This window comes from Spermophilus citellus (assembly GCF_964194105.1).
Source record: "Spermophilus citellus genome assembly, chromosome: 11".
Classification (NCBI taxonomy): Eukaryota; Metazoa; Chordata; class Mammalia; order Rodentia; family Sciuridae; genus Spermophilus; species Spermophilus citellus.
The window spans coordinates 130,277,065-130,294,816 of record NC_138192.1 but is presented as its reverse complement, the minus strand read 5'-3'; the positions used below and the strand labels follow the sequence as shown (position 1 = coordinate 130,294,816).

General features: G+C 43.5%; 1 protein-coding gene across 3 annotated transcripts in view; it reads right to left on the bottom strand.

Moving 5' to 3' along the window:
* ATG16L1 (autophagy related 16 like 1) overlaps positions 1 to 16,392 on the bottom strand; it is a 36,939-nt gene extending 20,547 nt beyond the window's left edge. For all 3 annotated transcript variants that reach the window (XR_014018095.1, XM_081261877.1, XM_081261876.1), the window contains exons 1-6: positions 16,125 to 16,392; positions 12,167 to 12,260; positions 7,002 to 7,107; positions 6,213 to 6,286; positions 5,282 to 5,533; positions 1,311 to 1,376 (exon numbers count right to left, since the gene is read on the bottom strand). Coding sequence is in view for 2 of the 3 variants with exons in the window: in XM_081261877.1 (XP_081118003.1) it covers positions 1,311 to 1,376; positions 5,282 to 5,533; positions 6,213 to 6,286; positions 7,002 to 7,107; positions 12,167 to 12,260; positions 16,125 to 16,239 (707 nt within the window). In the remaining variant the exon portion in view is untranslated. The remainder of the gene's footprint in view (positions 1 to 1,310; positions 1,377 to 5,281; positions 5,534 to 6,212; positions 6,287 to 7,001; positions 7,108 to 12,166; positions 12,261 to 16,124) is intronic.
* Positions 16,393 to 17,752: the final 1,360 nt, after the last annotated feature.

The following is a 17,752-nucleotide window of genomic DNA, read 5'->3' as shown; positions in this document are numbered from 1 at the left end:
ACTGGGGGAAGGCAATAATTATTTTGGTTTTAATGACCTCCTACTGAGCCACAATCTTCATGGAGAAGTAAAATAATAAAGTGTAACAGGCCAAGATTTCATCACTTACTATTGGGACTCAAGAACTTGAAAGCAAGATTTTTCCTTTTCTTTGATTAATTATCTGGATTATATGAATATATACTTAAGAACTTGTTACCAAGCAAGTTAAACCATGTCAAAGTAAATTTGTCTTCTTTTATTTATTCTAGCATTATGTATAATTGCTCCACATTCTTGGCCAGGATATAGAGAAGAATAATGAGAACAAGGCTGTGCCTGATTTCCTTCTTGGCTGGTTTTCACAGATGTAGATTTGTGAGAGTCACCTAGGCTAAGAGGACAACAGAATTATACAGAGGGCAAGAGGCCCAAACATGAACTGAGCCTACAATGATGCAGTTTCAAAGAGAATCTTGGGTTCCTAAATTTCCTGGATCTTTGCACAGGCCCAGGACCATGAGAAAATACTAGGACTCGCCAACTAGCCTTTAAAAAGAGGGTTTGACTCTTAAGGAAGCAAAGATGAAAAGAACCTCTAGCCAAAGTTCTCAGGTATGCACCCTGTGCAGGCCCTTCCTGGGTGACCTGGGGTAGGATACTGTAGCCCTCTAAATCATGCCTCACCTAGTCACTAGGCTACACTTGAAAACAGCAGACAGATACATGATGAGGCCTCCCAGGCATAGAAAGCTGGATCCACACTCAGCTGAGGAGTGTAAACAGAAACAACTTTTTGGAAAGTCATATTTTCTAAAACAGTTTTGACTCTACCTCATTTTTAATTGAGGAATCAGAAACCACCAAAATAAAATTAAAATGGTCGAGTGGGTGTTACTTTCTGGGTGGCAGAATTATGTTTTGACTTTTTGCCTTTTGTCCCCCGCCACCCCCCAACTGGGGATTGAACCCAGCAGTGCTAAACCATTGAGCCACATCCCCGGGCCTTTTTATATTTTATTTTGAGGCAGGGTCTTGCTAAATTGCTGAGGCTGACTTTGAATTACAATCCTTGCAAGGGGTGGTAGCACACGCCTGTAATACCAATGGCTTGGGAGGCTGAGGCAGGGGGATCATGAATTCAAAGCCAGCCTCAAAAAAGGATTTGTGATCCTTCTCCCTCAGCCTCTCTAGCTGCTGGGATTACAGGTGTGTGCCACCATGCCAGGCTTCAGTTTTCTTTTCTAATATCTTTAAAGTGACTATATAGGAATAAACCATTTGTCTCTTAAAATCATTTAAGAACACAGTTTAGATTGGTCTTTACTTACTGTTCAACTGGCAGTGGTTCCTTTGCTGCTTCAGCAAGCTCTTTCTGCAGCCGGGCTTGCCGTCTCCTATTTATAAAAATAAAAAAAAGCTCATCATTTATGTTTGTGTAAGGAAAACATGGAGGCTTCACTTGCAATAAACTGCTAGTTTTGATAGCACATTTGAACATTCAGTGCATACAAAACAGCAGCTACCCTGGCCAAGACACCCAAAGTCTCAAACTCAACATACTCCCCATTATAAAGGGTTTCAAAGGAATGCCTAGAGGAGAGATCATGTTATAAGAGGAAGTAGGTGAACTAGCAAGGAAGGAGGTCACCTGCTGGGGCCAGGGCCTCTTAGGACAGAAGGCACTTCAGGTTTATTGAAGGCTGATCAGGGCCACAACAGCTTTTTGCAGCAGTCTTAGAAAGTACTATATTAAGACACCCACAGCATGATCAAGAATAGTAAAGATTGACTTAGGACTTACTTGTACTTGGCATGGTTTAATCATCTTATGGATCAATTAATTAAATTCTTCTAATACCCTTTGAGGTAAGTAGAGTTGTCCCCTAGTATCTGTGTGGGATTGGTTCTAGGACAACCCCCCCCCCCACACACACAGATAAAACAATCCAGAGATGCTCAAGTCTCTTATGCCAAATGGTACAGTATGTGCAGAGAACTTAGGCACATCGTCCTATATACTATAAATCATCTCTAGATGATTTATAATACCTACTACAATATAAATGCAATGAAAATAATTGGTACACTCTATGGGTTAGGATAGAGACAGGAACAGAGGGTCTTTACATCCTCAGTACAAACCCACAATTTTTCCCTAAGCAGTCCACAGATGTTGAGCCTATTGATTCTGAGGGCTAACTGCACTGTTACTTCCCCTGTACAGATAAGGCAAGTGAGGTCTAATGAAATTCAACTGTCAAAGTGTACATAACTTTTAACTGACAAAAGCTAACCATGGCTAACTGGGATCCACAGCTAACTGGGAATGTAAAATAGCCTCATCCACCCCTCCTTAACTTCAGTTAGTGTCCTAACTTCAGGAGCTCACCTTGGCAACCTTGTTCTCCCTTCCTTGGCAATTTTACTCATCTGTGAATGCCCCCAACCTGGAACTCCAGCCCTGCTTTTGAGCTCCAATCAATAACTCGCTAGAACTTCTATTTGGCCTCTCCCACAGTGCCAATTTCTCCAACTGGGAAAAGTCCTGTTAAGTGGCCTACCAAAATCCTGGGACAAGATGAAGGTATAGCTTGAAAAAGCTTCTTCCATTAGGATGAAAATTAAGTCTCAAAGGAAAAATTATAAAATATACAATTTACAAAAACTTTCTTATTTGGGAGAGCCACAAACTACCTTTGATAGAAAACCAGAACCTGAATGTGGAGGGAGTTATGCTGCTCCAAGTTATGGCACTTGTTGATAGACCATCTGAAACCTACTCCCATCTCTGCCTTCATGTCCCCATTCTGGCAAGGGGTGAAAAACTCATAAGGAAAAAAAGAGAACAGCACCTGAGCCAGGCCTTCATCAGTGGAGCTGATAGGACAGGTATTTCCCTGATAGTTCAGATAGCCCTCGGGTGCATCTTAAAGCATTAGCAGCTATTGAGCCCAATTGTGGGGACATGGTCTTTTGCAGGAGGCAGAACATGAAAAGCTCTCCGGTGTGCTCCATCACAGCCCAGCTCAACAAAAGCTGCTAGAAGTAGGGACAAGGACAGAGGGATTTGGCAGAAAGCAGGCAACACAGAGGGTAGGCTTCCAGGGATTCTGACTATTGCAGGTGCCCCACACCTTCAATAGTCTAAGGGCACAATCCTTGGAAGTCATTTCAAAGGGAGGAAGAAAGGACAGGGGCAGATATACAACGGTCTTGTCAGGTTAGCATCATTTTCCCTGTGATGCTCAGAGGCTTCTCCTTCCAATGGCTCTTCAGTGAGATGATCATGGCACCTGGCAGCATCCTGTCAACCCTGTGACCCTCACAACCCTCACACCGCCTGAGAACACCATGCCATAAGCCCAACTATCTTACAGTTAATGCGAGGTAGAAATGATAGAAGAAACTCATTTTTTCACAGTAGAAACTTCAGCAAGTTAGAAAAAATAGAAGTATAAAATGAGAAAACAAAACATCTTACCCCCAAAACCAAACATCATTAATAGTATAATTCCCTCCAGTCTTTCATACAAAACTGGGGTGTTATGAAATGAATATAGTTCGTTTCACTCAACATATTTCATATTTCCAGTTATATCACTGTATTTTAGGTATCAAGTATTCTTTGTTGGTGGACCTTTATTTTATTCATTTATTTATAAGCAGTGTTGAGAATTGAACCCAGTGCCTCATACATGCTAGGTAAGTGCTCTACCACTGAGCCACAACCCCAGCCTCAGTATCAAGTATTCTTTTTTTTTTTTTTGAGAGAGAGAATTTTTTAATATTTATTTTTTAGTTTTCGGTGGACACAACATCTTTATTTTTATGTGGTGCTGAGGATCGAACCCGGGCCGCACGCATGCCAGGCAACCGCGCCACCGCTTGAGCCACATCCCCAGCCCCAGTATCAAGTATTCTTAAAATACATCATCTTAGTGCTGGGGTTGTGGCTCAGCGGCAGAGCACCACCTAGCTTGTGCAAGGCCCTGGGTTTGATCCTCAGCACCATATTAAAAATAAATAAATAAAGGTATTGTGTCCCACTACGATTAAAAAATATTTAAAAAAAAATACATAATCTTAAATGGCTTTATAAAATTCCATTGCATGAACATATCACAGTTTAATTGTTCCCCAAGGTATGCACTATCTTTTTTTTTACTACTGACGAAAAATATGCCATCATGAATGTTTGTCAAAAAGTCCCCTTACTTCCTTAGGACAAAGTCCAACAAGAGGGGGCTCTCAAGTCCAGAATGGTAGGATCCTCCTTATTCCAAACAGCCCTCAAGCAGTCAGCAGCCCCACACTATCAGTACTCCTGCCCCCTAGCATCCCTTTCTGTGGTATTTACTGACCACAACCACTGAACCACCTATGCTTTGTGCTCATCTTTCATTATTGACTCCATTATGGATGGATATTTAAGAGAGCATTTCCTGGTTCACTGTTTTAGTGTCAGTGATGTTGAGAAACCTAAAAAATTTTGAACTGCCACCCTTTAATATCATTACTTTTATGTTTGGAAAGTCCTCCAAGACTCCTTTTTAGGAACTCTTCATAAAATAAACAGACAGTCCCTCAAATTTTCTAACTTGACCAAGGCTTTGATTTTACACTGCCTTTCCCATCTAAGTGGATTTATTATGTGGTAGGGCATAAGCTCAGTTACTCCTTAGGATTCTTCCTATAATCTGTCTTCTAAATGAAGTACTGAACTACTGGTATGGGGATTTTAGAAAAGGGTTCAATTCTGCTGGGCTTCTGTGAATAGTGCATCAGCTAGTTTTCTTTGCTTTTCTAGGTGAATCATACCCTTCTCCCAGCTTTCCCATGTTGTATCATGGGTTTGGTGCCAAAAGCTTTTGAATTGGTTGGTCAGAACACATCTGGATAAAATTGCTCTAAGAGCCGTATTGCTCGTTTGAATGGGAGCATATGTAAGGCAGTGGACATTGAGCATGGATGTCATAGATTGGGGATAGGGGTCAGGTTTCTAAAAAGCTTCATTTCTACCACACAGATGCAAACTCCTAGTGTACAGGATGGGAGTGCTTCCTGGCTGTTGGTCAGAAGGCCTCTGCCCTGCCCTTCTGGGAGGTATTCCATGGCTCAATATTAAGTATCCTTATAAACGCAAATTTCTTTTATTCTCACTATCACTATTGGTGATTCTGTTAGTGTTTTCTGTTCTGCACAGGCCAGGTACACTCTCACCCCCCAACTTGTATGTTGTTTTCTTTTTAAAGAACTAGCTTCTGCTTTGCTGAAAATGGAGACCACTGACTATGCCCACCTGGAGTCCTTTTCGTTCTCTGCATTGAGGCGGTTGGCTTCCTGGGCTTTCTCGGCCATCCATCTAGTGACCAGCTCCTGGTTTTCTTCAGTAGTTTTCCTCAGTTTCTCCTCCAATGCAGTAAAAGTGATCTGCAGGGCATCGTATTCGTCCTTCAGGGTCTGGTTGGCTACCTCAAGGTCTTGAAGCTTGCTGCGTAGGTCCAAGCACTCTGTCTCCAAGTCAGAGATAGTCTGCAAACATTCTGCAATTCTGAAAGCATGCCATCAGAAGAGGAAGTGTCCTTGGCCAGAGTCCTGCACTACAGCCAGAGGACGGGGGCAAGCCAACTATGTGAACTTAGCCCAGTAGCATAACATGAGCCACACACCAGACCTGGACCAACGGTGTGCAGGACAATCCTATTACGAAACACCCAGTGCAAGGTTCCTCCTGCCCACAAATGACTAGTAACAAGAGTTTTGAGAAAAGTAGGATTTGAAGGAAGGGAAACTTTAGGTGCTCGCAAGGTATTTTTGTGAGGCTCTGCAGCTCTATGGTGCTAAGACTCCAAATCCCTGTTTTCTTGTTCCTGATCAAAAATGATCCTGCTTACACACCACCCGTGAGTCCCAAGCTCTCGGTATAGCCTCAGCTCCACCACAGGAAGACACCAACATCCACACAAGGCCACCATGAGAGGACTACAAATGCTCTGGAACCCTTGCAAGGGCCAGTTATTTCCCTAGAGAATGTTGGGACCCTAGGGGCCTAAGGGCATTGAGCTTGCCTTTCCTTGGCACAGAAAAAGGGCCCAGATTGCATTGACTGGAATAAGACACTTGCTAGCTGCAGCGTGGCTACCACTGGTTACATGCCCATTCAAAGGGTACAGCAAAACACAACATGTGAACCAATCACCAAACCCTAAGGAGGAAAAGTTTCTACTCACTTTGCTTCATTCATCTGCATCTCCCTGTCCTTCTGCTGCATTTGGTTGTTCAGGTCAATCACCAACTGAGCTAACTGGGAGACAGAGAACACTCTCCTAAGTCACTCGAAAAAAGAACCTCACTTGAAAACCAATAGTGGGTGACTGTCCACTTAATTTTTAATAAAGAAAGGTGTATGTTTGAGGGATTGGGAAAAGGTATCAAGAAAGGTAGTGAATGGCAGAGGGGGCATGCGTAATGTGCCTAGGAACTGTCTGCTGTTCCCTTGCAGAGGGAGATGTGGATGAACTGGGAAGTGTTCTAGGTGACTACCAGGTTCTTGCTGAGAATACCTGTCTACCTCCAGATCTCACATCAACTTGGCTGAACTGCTAGTTAACTGTCTTCTCTCATTTGGAGCTTTGCATTGATGACCATCCAGGGTAAACACAACTAGGACTCCTTCTAATAACTGAAATTTTGGAGTTCACACTCAAAAAGTTTCATAAGTATTAGAAAGATCTTTAGTGAATCCAACTCTAAGCCCCTTTTTGTTCTCAAAAGCTTTCTCACTTGTGTCTCTCACACCATTGTTGAAGCATGGTAACTGGGTGGTTTGACCATGGCTCACCTCTCCACGAAGGACCGTGCATTTCCTCGTGTTTCCCCACTCTTTCAATCCCACAAAGAGAGCTTTTAATGCCTAATTTAGTTAGACTGCTGCTAATTCCCAGGGAAGTGGCTGATCTCCCATCTCCCCCACAGAACCCTTGAAAGAGAAGACAGAATGGGAGAGGAGTTGTCTTTACCTCCCCACGTTTCTTGTGCAATTCAGTCAGTTCTTCCTGGTGTTTAATCCTCAGCTGAGCCATTTCTTGTAGTTGACTGTCATTCCATGTGCCATCATGTCCAGGACTAATCACCACCAGCCAAATCAAGAAAATATGCAAAAAGGGTGGGGGGAATCAAACTTCAAACCTCTCCAATTAGACAATGGAACAATAACCCCAGAATTTCAAACATGTACATATCAGCCTAGCTAAGAAACCATTTAGTGTTCCCAGTAATACGTGGAAAAGTAGAAGTTGTGAGACACATGGTATAGCAAACCAAACACCCCATGCCACAACCAGTCAGGGCAGGAATAAACGGCTGGGTTCCTGAACAAAGCAGCCAACCAGCCCACTCACTGCCAAGTGCCTGAGTGGCAATCATGTATCAGGTACTGCTGGTGCCAGGAAGACAGGGACTATGGAGCTCTGCTCATGCAGCTGACAACCAATCGAGCAGATGGACAATAAAGTAAAGCCATGAGGAACAAGCCAGGTGGACTCAAGAGAAGGACCCTCTGAGGATGGAGCAAGCCTGAGAGGAAGCACAGGGTGTGTGTGTGTGGGGTGACAGCTCAGATGCGGAGGGACAGAGGAGCTAAGGGAGAGGTGCAGAGATCATGCCAAATCTCCTTAGCCCCCCGAGGACGGTCGTGTTCAAAGACCACTGGATGGATTTGAGCAGATTGCAAAAGGGCAGGGGCAGAAACAGGGAGACCCATTAGCAGGCTCTGAGGCTCACACTATGGTGGCAGCAGGGAGATGGGGAGATGTGTCAAATTCATTTTGAAGAGACCTGCCTTGGAACTGGAGGTAGGGTCTGAAAGACAGGGGTCAAGTATGATCAAGACCTTTGATCTGAGCAATTGGTAAAGGGCAGGTGCCTGTCTACTGAAATGGCAAGACGGTGGGTGCAGCAGGTCTGGGGAAGGCCTAAAAAGATCAACTGTGGACATCCATGTGCATGTCAAGTGGAAGGGTTCCAGAATCTGTAGCTTGGAGCTCTCCAGAGGTTAAGGCTTACACGTGCATATTCCTGAAGCCTCAGAAAATGAGTTTAGATCAGAAGTGAATTCACCAGGTGTGATGGTACACGCCTGTAATCCCAACGGCTCGGGAGGCAGAGGCTGGAGGATCAAAGCCAAGCCTCAGCAAAAGTGAGGCACTAAGTAACTCAGTGAGACCCTGTCTCTAAATAAAATACAAAATATGGGTGGGGATGTAGCTCAGTGGTCAAGTGCCCCTGAGTTCAATCCCTGGTATCACTCCCCGAAAAAAGAGTGAATTCAGTTTTGAAAACTTTGCAGGCTGGGGATGTATAGCTCAGTTGGTAGAGTGCTTGCCTTGCATGCACAAGGCCCTGGGTTCAATCCCCAGCAACCCCCCAATACACAAATTGCAAATTATTTGTATTATATCAAAAATAGCAGTACACTCTGATCAAAGAAAAATTCTAAGATGTCCTACCTTCCAAAGGTCAAAGGGTAAAGAGATAAGGGAACTAATCAGTCAACTACAGTTAGCTGCAAACAAAACACCAGAAGCCTTATTTTATTGTTAAGTAAACTAGAAAATCCTTGGTCAAGAGTTTGGCTTTCTTATAACAGCTTTCATTTTATAAATCTTTTCTCTAGAATGCCAACTCCTGGGGAGAGGCCTTGAAAAACTGACTTAAAATCCCATCACAGCGGGCTGGGGGATGTGGCTCAAGCGGTAGCGCGCTCGCCTGGCATGCGTGCGGCCCAGGTTCGATCTTCAGCACCACATACAAAAACAAAGATGTTGTGCCCGCCGAAAACTAAAAAATAAATATTTAAAAAATTCTCTCTCTCTCTGTCTCTCACTCTTTAAAAAAAAAAAAAAAAAAAAAAAATCTCATCACAGCAAACCCTCAGGGCCACCATCCCCTGTTTACAAATACAATTTCTGGACTGTGAACCCCAACCTGTCCAAAAGCAACGAGTTCTCCTTATGGGCTACCTTCCTATCCCAAAGCTCTCTAAGGGATGCATACATGCAGGGTGCAGGGCTTTTACCCTCCTCAAAACTGAAGTCTTTTTATTTCAGGAATTCCCTAGCCTCAAGAGTTTTGGTTTAACAAAACACTAGAATTTTGAAATTAAGCTCAGGAGGAGGGTCTGGGCTGAAACTACAGAGGAGCATTACCAGACCATACTGAGTAAGCAGGTAAATCTAATGCTCAACGAAAGCTCATAGAAGGCAAGCCAAGATACCCATTCTGAAGGGAGAGGGGAGAGCAGCCCATTACATATGACCTGTAACATAATAAAAAGGAGGGAAGGAGGGGTTGGGGCTCAGAGGTAGTGCACTTGCCTGGCACGTGTGAGGCAGTGGGTTCAACTCTCAGCACCACATATAACTAAATAAAATAAAGGTCTATCAACAACTAAAAAATAAAAGTAAAAATAATTAAAAAAAGAGGGATGGAGGCAGTATTATAATCCTCCTAACTTCACCCTCCAACTCCACATGAATACCTGCTACATATCTAAGCAAGACGACTCACCTTTGAGGCGACCTGGCACTTTACTACATTAGCCCATGAAGTACCATGAGATTAGACACTGGAACGTGCCTTACATGAAACCATCTAAAATTAGGAAGACCAATTAGAAGGTATTGTACTAAATCCTTTCATTTAAATGCAAAGCAATATGGACTATGTGAAGCAAAACATGTGGCCCCTCCTCCCCAGGAACTGGCATTCTAGAAAAAAAGATTTGTAAAATGAAAACTAAAAAATTAAAAAAACAAGTTTTTGGTCAAAGACTTCCTATTTTACTCATTAAAAAAAAAAAAAAAAAAAAAGCTCAAAGGTGCTGGGAATCTGCTCATTCACAGGGCCTCAGAGTGGCTAGGAAAGCAGTGGCACTCAGACTTTAGAGGTTATCAGAATCACCTACAGGGTTTTTTTTTTTTTTAACCAATTTTGGTCCCATCATCCCAGATGTGGAATACCTGTAAAACTTAAATACCACATGCAACATGTAATCATATAATTTAAAAATAACAATGTAAGGGCTGGGGATATAGCTCAGTTGGTAGAGTGCTTGCCTCACATGCACAAGGCCCTGGGTTCAATCCTCAGCACACACCGCCCCCCAAAAGTAATTATAACACCATTGACATGAATATAATACTATGTGTGAAGTCTAGATTATGATCTTCAACCTATTTTAATGCTCCCGTGTCAGTTTTCTTGAAATATTCAGAGTTAAAAACTTGGGACATAAAGAGATTACTGGACCCATCACTAAAATTTCTGTATGTCTTGGGGGTGGGGCAAAGAATCTATTTCTAGCCAGGCACTGCAGCATCCGCCTGTAATCTCAGCAACTCTGGAGGCTGAGGCAGGAGGAAGATCGAAAGTTTGAGGACAGTCTCAGCAAGTTAGCAAGATCCTGTCTCAAAAAATAAAAGGGGCTAGGGATGTAACTCAGAGGTAAAGCACCCCTGGGTTCAATCCCCAGTGCCCAAAAAAACAAAGGACCCCCCCCCCACTTCTTAACAACTTCCCAGATGATGATACTCATTCGGGACCATACTTAGAAAACTACTCTCAGGCTGAAGAGTCAGAATTTTGCCTCTAGGCAAAGTGATGAAAACACAAGGAAAATCTAATAACTGATGTACAGGTATAGAAATTCCTGGTTAATTACAATGAAATGAGCAGGACCCAAGGAGAGATAGAGGAGGCATAGGGAAGGAAATCAACCAGGCACTTATCTTCTCTGAACATCTTTAACACACCCCTAGCAAAACACCCCTTTGTGCCCGGTTCATACTGCAGTCACAAAAGCCTGAAGTGAGCAGACTCTTCAAAGTCCAGGTATGAGAGAAAGGGGCTAATGGCAAAATAAATGTAAACTAAGGGACAGATTGAGAGACTGTGGGGCAAAGAACCTGGGGCACTAAGTGGATACATGGAGGGGAAAGATATTGAGGGAGAAAGGAACCATAGATGACTCATGGAAAACAAGGACACATTAATAGAAACAAGATAATCAGGAGAATAAAACAAATTACAGATAATGTTTGTGGGAAAAGACTTTCAATAAATTGACTATCCCAGTGAAATTTAGCCAAAAGAATTGTCAGATATTTATTTACATCGTAACTAATATCTTAAGTACTATGAAAGAAACACCAGGAGCGAAAGTAACAGATCTCCTGAACTGTTAAGCAAAAAACGGAACCCAGACGGGGGAAACTATCTGTGCTTTGGGATCTTTCCCACTCTCGCCTCCCAGGAGACCATCTTGTCAGATTAGGAGACACAGATGGCAGGCAACTACTCAGAAGATTCCCAATGAGGCCATACCCACCACTTAAAACAACAACAAACCCTTAAATTTCTAGCTTTGTTTTCACAATTGCCAAGTGTTAATCGATGTGCAAAAAGAATAAAGCAATAGATAAATATAATGGGCACTGTTTCCAGACCAACAAATGTGCAAACATCATGGAAAGAGGCCAGTAAGACTCTTGAATAAGCCCATTTAAGCTGCTTTGATGAAGCATGACTTTGATTTTATGAACATGACCCTAAGTAATGTATACACACAGTAATACATACATGAGTAAATATTTCAAACACCCTATATAAACATGTGTATGTAACATAGCAGGGCAAACACTTTCTCTTAAAATACAATGAAGAAACAAAAGCTTGTTGCAACCTGCTAATTTGATTTCACAAGCTAAGGTTGAAATCAACATTAAATAAGAATCAAACAGACCTTACTGTATAAAAGGCAATTTGTGCTTATTTGCCAGTCAATTCTATTTTAACAAAAGTTCTGTAAATCTATTCAGGAATATTTACTTATCTCTAAGTATTCCCGGGTTAGGAGATAACCTGACCTAGGGTTACCACGTGAACTGCTTGAGAAATTTCTCAAGCTGAGAGCATTGTTCTGGTAAGTCTTCTAGGTATGTACGGATCTTTTAAACAATGCTTTTAGTTATTTGGTTTTAGCAGTTCTTATTTGAAAGGAGATGACAAAAACTGGAATGGAGCATAGAAGAAAACAGTACTTGGTTTGCTTTTAGAAAAGTGACAACTGAACTGAGACAAATGCTAAAGACAATGACATAAATAATAAAGATTAGTTTCAAAATACCTTATTTCATGCCTGTTTGGTATATCATGCTTTTCAGCTTGTAGTTTCTGGGCCAACACTGAATGAAGATCCGACTTTTCCAGCAACTTGTTATCTATATACACAAGAAATAGTTCAGAAATAACGCTATGCACCTTTAAGTAATACAGAAGCACTTGAATTTGGCAAATATGACTACCGTTTAGATCAGGACACTGTGCACTATGAATACAAACACAAATGAGAGTCCTTAATAGGAAGGAGTCCAGATCTAACGTGGTAAATTATAAAAAGGTCCAGAGAATAATGACTTGTTTTCATGGATGGTTTCACGGGTGATGACATGAGTTAGGTCTCAAAAGAAGAAGATGGTTCAGGAAGAAGGAACAGCATAATTTTCTGTTAAGTAGCTGAAAATAAAGGTTGGAGCCAACATATGAAAGAGTAAGACGAGAAATTTATAGATTTTTCTTACTGACAATGAGAGTTTGTAAAAGCAGGTTGTTACACTAACAGAATGAGGGGGACACTATCCTCATTGGAAGGTCATGGCAAATAACCCCTGTTATAAAAAATGAGATCAACAGAAGTCCATTAAATTTATTAATATGGGGTTATATGAAACACATAATAGAAGGAACATATGGTAGAAGCTTAATACCCTTCTTCACAGGGGAGAGGGAAATGGAGAAAGGCAAGAGTGTCTTATTTTACAGATGTCTCCCAGGTAATCTCGAGATAAAAGCCTGTCTGGGTGTGGTTAATCTTTCCTAGTTATATTGATGAAATTGCTAGGGAGGGAGTTTAAAACAATCCAATTTCTTTTGGAAAGTTTTCTCAGTTTGATAAGAGAGCCCCTCCCTGTGCTTGGGGGAGAAACCAGGGAAGATTAGGGAGACCTGGATTCTGAAACTGTTTCTTCAGCTCAGCATGTCGAAGTGCTACCCTCTGGGGTACCATCTGGTGAGCATGAAGCAGAACAAGAAACTGACCATGGAAACCTTACAGAACAGCTACATTTGAAGGAGGTGATTACAAACCCTGTAAGTCTTGAGATAAAAACTGCTCCAAAACAAAATTTTGACAAGACTTATATTAGCAACCCTTCCCGTTAAAAGAGCTTCTCTATCTTGACTCTAGTTTCTCCTTGATATCTGAAAATAGAACTCCTGGGCAGAAACAAGACACTTTCTTCCCTTATGCTGGTTGAACAGATCAGTGCAGCTGAACAGGAAGGAAAGCAATTCCACCCTTGGAGATCACCAAGACACAAGGTATTCAAAAGGGCTTCTTTCCAGAGGTTCCCTTTACTACAAACAAGGCCAGAAATCAGGGAAGCCTCCCCACAAAGCTTCTTCATCTTTCTCTTCAAGTTCTGGCAAGGATTAAACAGGGAACTCCAGGCTGATGGAACGTGAAAACTTAACTGGCTTGGGAAGGCTGGGATTTGAGGAATACTGGTTTTGTACAATCCATCTGGAACTGTTCTCCCCAAATGTCAACCCTCCAGCTTAAACAGAATGTCTGAATAGTCAAGGTGTCTCACTCTTGTGCCTCCTCCTAATTTCTCATCCCCATCTCTTCTCTAAGCCCTGCAAGCAGGCACTACCCATTAGTTTAGTGGCGCACACCTGTAATCCCAGCTGCTCAGGATGCTCTCAGGAGGGTAGCGAGTTCAAAGCCAGCCTCAGCACAAGTGAGGTGCTAAGCAACTCAGTGAGACCCTGTCTCTTAAGAAAATACAAAATAGGGCTGGGGATGTGGCTCAAGAAGTAGCGCGCTCGCCTGGCATGTGCGGGGCTCTGGGTTCGATCCTCAACACCACATAAAGATATCGTGTCCACCTAAAACTAAAAACTAAATATTAAAAAAACAAAATACAAAATAGGGCTGGGATGTGGCTCAGGGTTGAGTGCCTCTGAATTCAATCCCCAGTGCCCCCCCAAAAAAAGCACTCTTTCCATCTCCAATCTCTTGTTCTGACTGCTCTACATCCCCCCGACTTGTCATGAATTTAAAAAATTTTTTTAATTCTTCTTTTTTAAGTTGTTGATGGACCTTTTATTTATTTAATATGAGGTGCTAAGAATTGAACTCGATGCCTCATGCATGCTAGGCGAACGCTCCACAACTGAGCCAAAACTCCAGCCCACCATATCCATTTTTGAAGTGCAGAAAAACATTCAATTGATGTCTATGGGGTTATGAGCACCTTACATTTATAAATTATTATAAAGATGGCTTTCAAAGCACTTAAACACAGCACTGCTTTTATGAAGCAGCAGAGCAAGCTTCATCCCCACTTTATAGCTACAGCAAATCAGATTCAGAAAAGTTAACTGAAAAAGTAAAGGGACAAGTGGGGACTCTGACCCAACTAAATGTATTACCTTTTAAACAATGAGCACTCAGCCAAGACCTAAGAACTGAAGTTACATAACCTATGAGAGAATCACACTGAATAAGAGGAGCTTCTTCCTATGCTTCTGAAATAGTTCTGGTCTCCCAAGTTCTCTAAGAATTGACCATGACAGTTGCACAGCATTCCCTTTTCCTAAAGGGCTCCCCTTTTTAAAGAGGACAGAGGCAGCGAAGGCAATAAAGGGTCATTTCTTGGGAGTTCCAGCAAGAAAAACAAATGCAAAAGATAAGGATCATGAGCCTAAATGTGAACCCATCCCCACCATTAATCTGCTATGCAACCCCAAATAATTGTTTTACTATTGGCCTTAATTTTCTCAGATGTAAAAAAATGGCAACAGTAAAACTTGCTCCACCAAATTTCAAAGATGCCAATTATTCACCACAGTACTCAAACTTGTCTGCATACCAGAATAATTTGGGAAGCATCCTAAAATGCCAATACCAGCTGGGTGTAGCGGCCTGTAATCCCAGAGACTGGTGAGGCTAAGGCAGGAGAATTGCAAATTCAAGGACACACCCTGGGCAACTTAGTAAGACCCAATTTCAAAATACATATTCTAGCATAGCAATAGGGCACTTGCCTAGCATAGGTGAAGCACCCAGTTCAGTCCTCAATACCACCAAAAAACCTCCAGATACACCTGTGTTCTTTCTACTTCCATTTACTTTGGTTTAGTTGATCTGGGGTGTGGCTTGGGCTCTGCAATACTTTTTTATTTTTGTAGTTGTAGATGGGCAGCATGCCTTTGTTTATTTTTATGAGGTGCTAGGGATCGAACCCAGTGCCTCAGGACTCGCTCTGCCATGGAGCTATAGCCCCAGCCCCTCTAATTTGCTGTATCTATTAAGTGGGGATGCTTTTTAAAAATCCCCAGGTGATTCTAATGCAGCTGTATTTGAACACCATTGACTTAACACAATCAGAATTCAATAACAGGCAATTATTTGTACTTTGAATCCTCTCATCAATCCTCAGGCAAGAGGAGTGGCGGCTGTTTCCCCCAAATGTGCAAGTAAGTTGTAACTTGGGGAGGTGGGCAAGGATCTATTCGTTAGGACGTATCTGAGAGCGAGAAACACTTCTGTACCCTTAAAAGGCAAGAGGTGGTGGTGAAGAAATCCACTTTCCCGCTGGTGGTTTTGCATCAACAGCAGAGGGTACCTTCCTCCCTACTAAGAACACCGAGTTGGAATAAGGGCAAAGGACCCTCAGAAGCCAATGGCCACACGCTCTAGGACACTAGGCAACGATGCTGACCCCTCCCGTTGGCGCCTGATGTCAACCAATGCCTGCCTCATCAGCGAGGACGGCGTGCAGACTCAAGGCACCTGCCCACAGTGCACACAAGACTCGGTAGGGGACCCTACACAACGACCCCCAAGGGTGAAACGAAGGAAGAAAAAGGCTTCAGGGAGACTGGCAGCGTCCGAGGCGCGAGGCACCCGGGGTGGCAGCCATGCGCGCGGGCGGCCTGGGGCTCGGCCTTGGGTTCTCGCGGGCCCCAGGCGGATTCGCCCGCCCGCCCCTCTCCCGGCCTGCGCCGGCACTGCTCACATTGCAGGATGATCTCCTCGAACGACTGCCTCTGCAGCCGGTCCCGGCGCCTCAGCTCCTCCGCAATGTGGCGCTTCCAGCGGGGGAAGTCGGCAGCGCGGAGGCCCGAAGACATGTCGCACGCTGCCCCGGCGCTTCAGCGCCGCCGATCCCAGTGGAGGCAGGCGGCCGCAGCCCGCAGCATAAGGCGACCAAAGAGCGCCGGAAGGCTAGCAGCCCCAGAGATCAGCTCTACGCACAGGCCGCCCCGAGGCCATCTGGGACGGTCTTCCGGTTTCTGCCGGAAATGGTTTAGTGGGGCCGGAAGACCCGCCTCCTCCCCTGCGTCACACGCCACACGCAGGCCCGCGGCCCGGGCCGTCTGGGCGCTCGCTAGTGACGCCAGCCCGAAACCGGAAGCGTGGAGGCATAGAGATGGCCGCTGGGAGGCGTCCTGGCCACGCTGTAGACTCAGCTCTGGCGGGAAGGAGGACGAAGGGGTCGTTTCTGCCAGCTGGTTGTTTCCTTTATGACTTTTACGTGTTTAGTATATTCCTACTTGGTCTGCCCCCTTTTTCTTTATTTTCTCAGCTTACAAACAGAAGTAGGGGCCGTTGCCCATGAAGGATCTGAGTAGTTATACATGAATAACAACCTCCCTAAACCTCGGTTTCCCATCTGTTGAACAGAGACAGTAATGATACGATCTCATAGGGTTTTAGTGCACATTACAAGGGAAAATCTAAAAAAACAAAAGGGAAAACCTATCTCATTCAATTAGCGCTGTGCCTGGTACAAGGCAAGCCTACCTTTACTTTTTTTTTTTGGGGGGGGGGCGGGGAGTGGAGTGGGGAGGGAGTACTGGGGATTGAACTCAGGGGCTTTCGACCACTGAGCCACATCCCCAGACCTATTTTGTATTTTATTTAGAGACAGGGTCTCACTGAGTTGCTTAGCGCCTCGCAGTTGCTGAGGCTGGCTTTGAACTCACGATTCTCCTGCCTCTGCCTCCCATGCCGCTGGGATTACAGGCGGGCCCACCGCACCTACCTTTGCTTAGACATCAGGTTCATTCTGAGGACTATCTTTAGAAGCTTTGGCTGCATTACAGGGCATCCCACTGATCTTAAAAACAGGCTTTATTTTGCAGTAGAGAAGTGGAATGCAAACAGGAACCGAAAAAGGGTTTGAACAGTGTATCAGAGTTTGTGTTAATCATTAAAATCCTAGAATGAGAACCTCATAGTAAATGAGTCCTTTGAAGGTAATCTAATAATGCATGTATTTGTTGAAAGAGGGAGATGGAAAATGCACAGGCTTTTGAGAAGATGACATTGGTCAGCAAACTCAGTAAATGAAAATTGAGTCTATGATGTGATTGCCTGAACTTCCATCTGCCTTTCAATAGGTTAGTAAATTTAGTGCATGAAATTGGAATTGGACAAAGTAGGAGGCCAGAGGAGAGAAAAGGAATGTCAGAAACTATCTTCCAGTGTGGCTCCAATCTTTAGGAAGATCCTTTACAGATAAGAAAACCTCCCCTCTCCCATGTAGCAGATGAGGAAGACTGTCTTGAGCTATATCATTAAAGACATTTCATCAGCATTCACTGTGGCATGATCTGAAGTCATTGGAAGGACCCCTGGAAA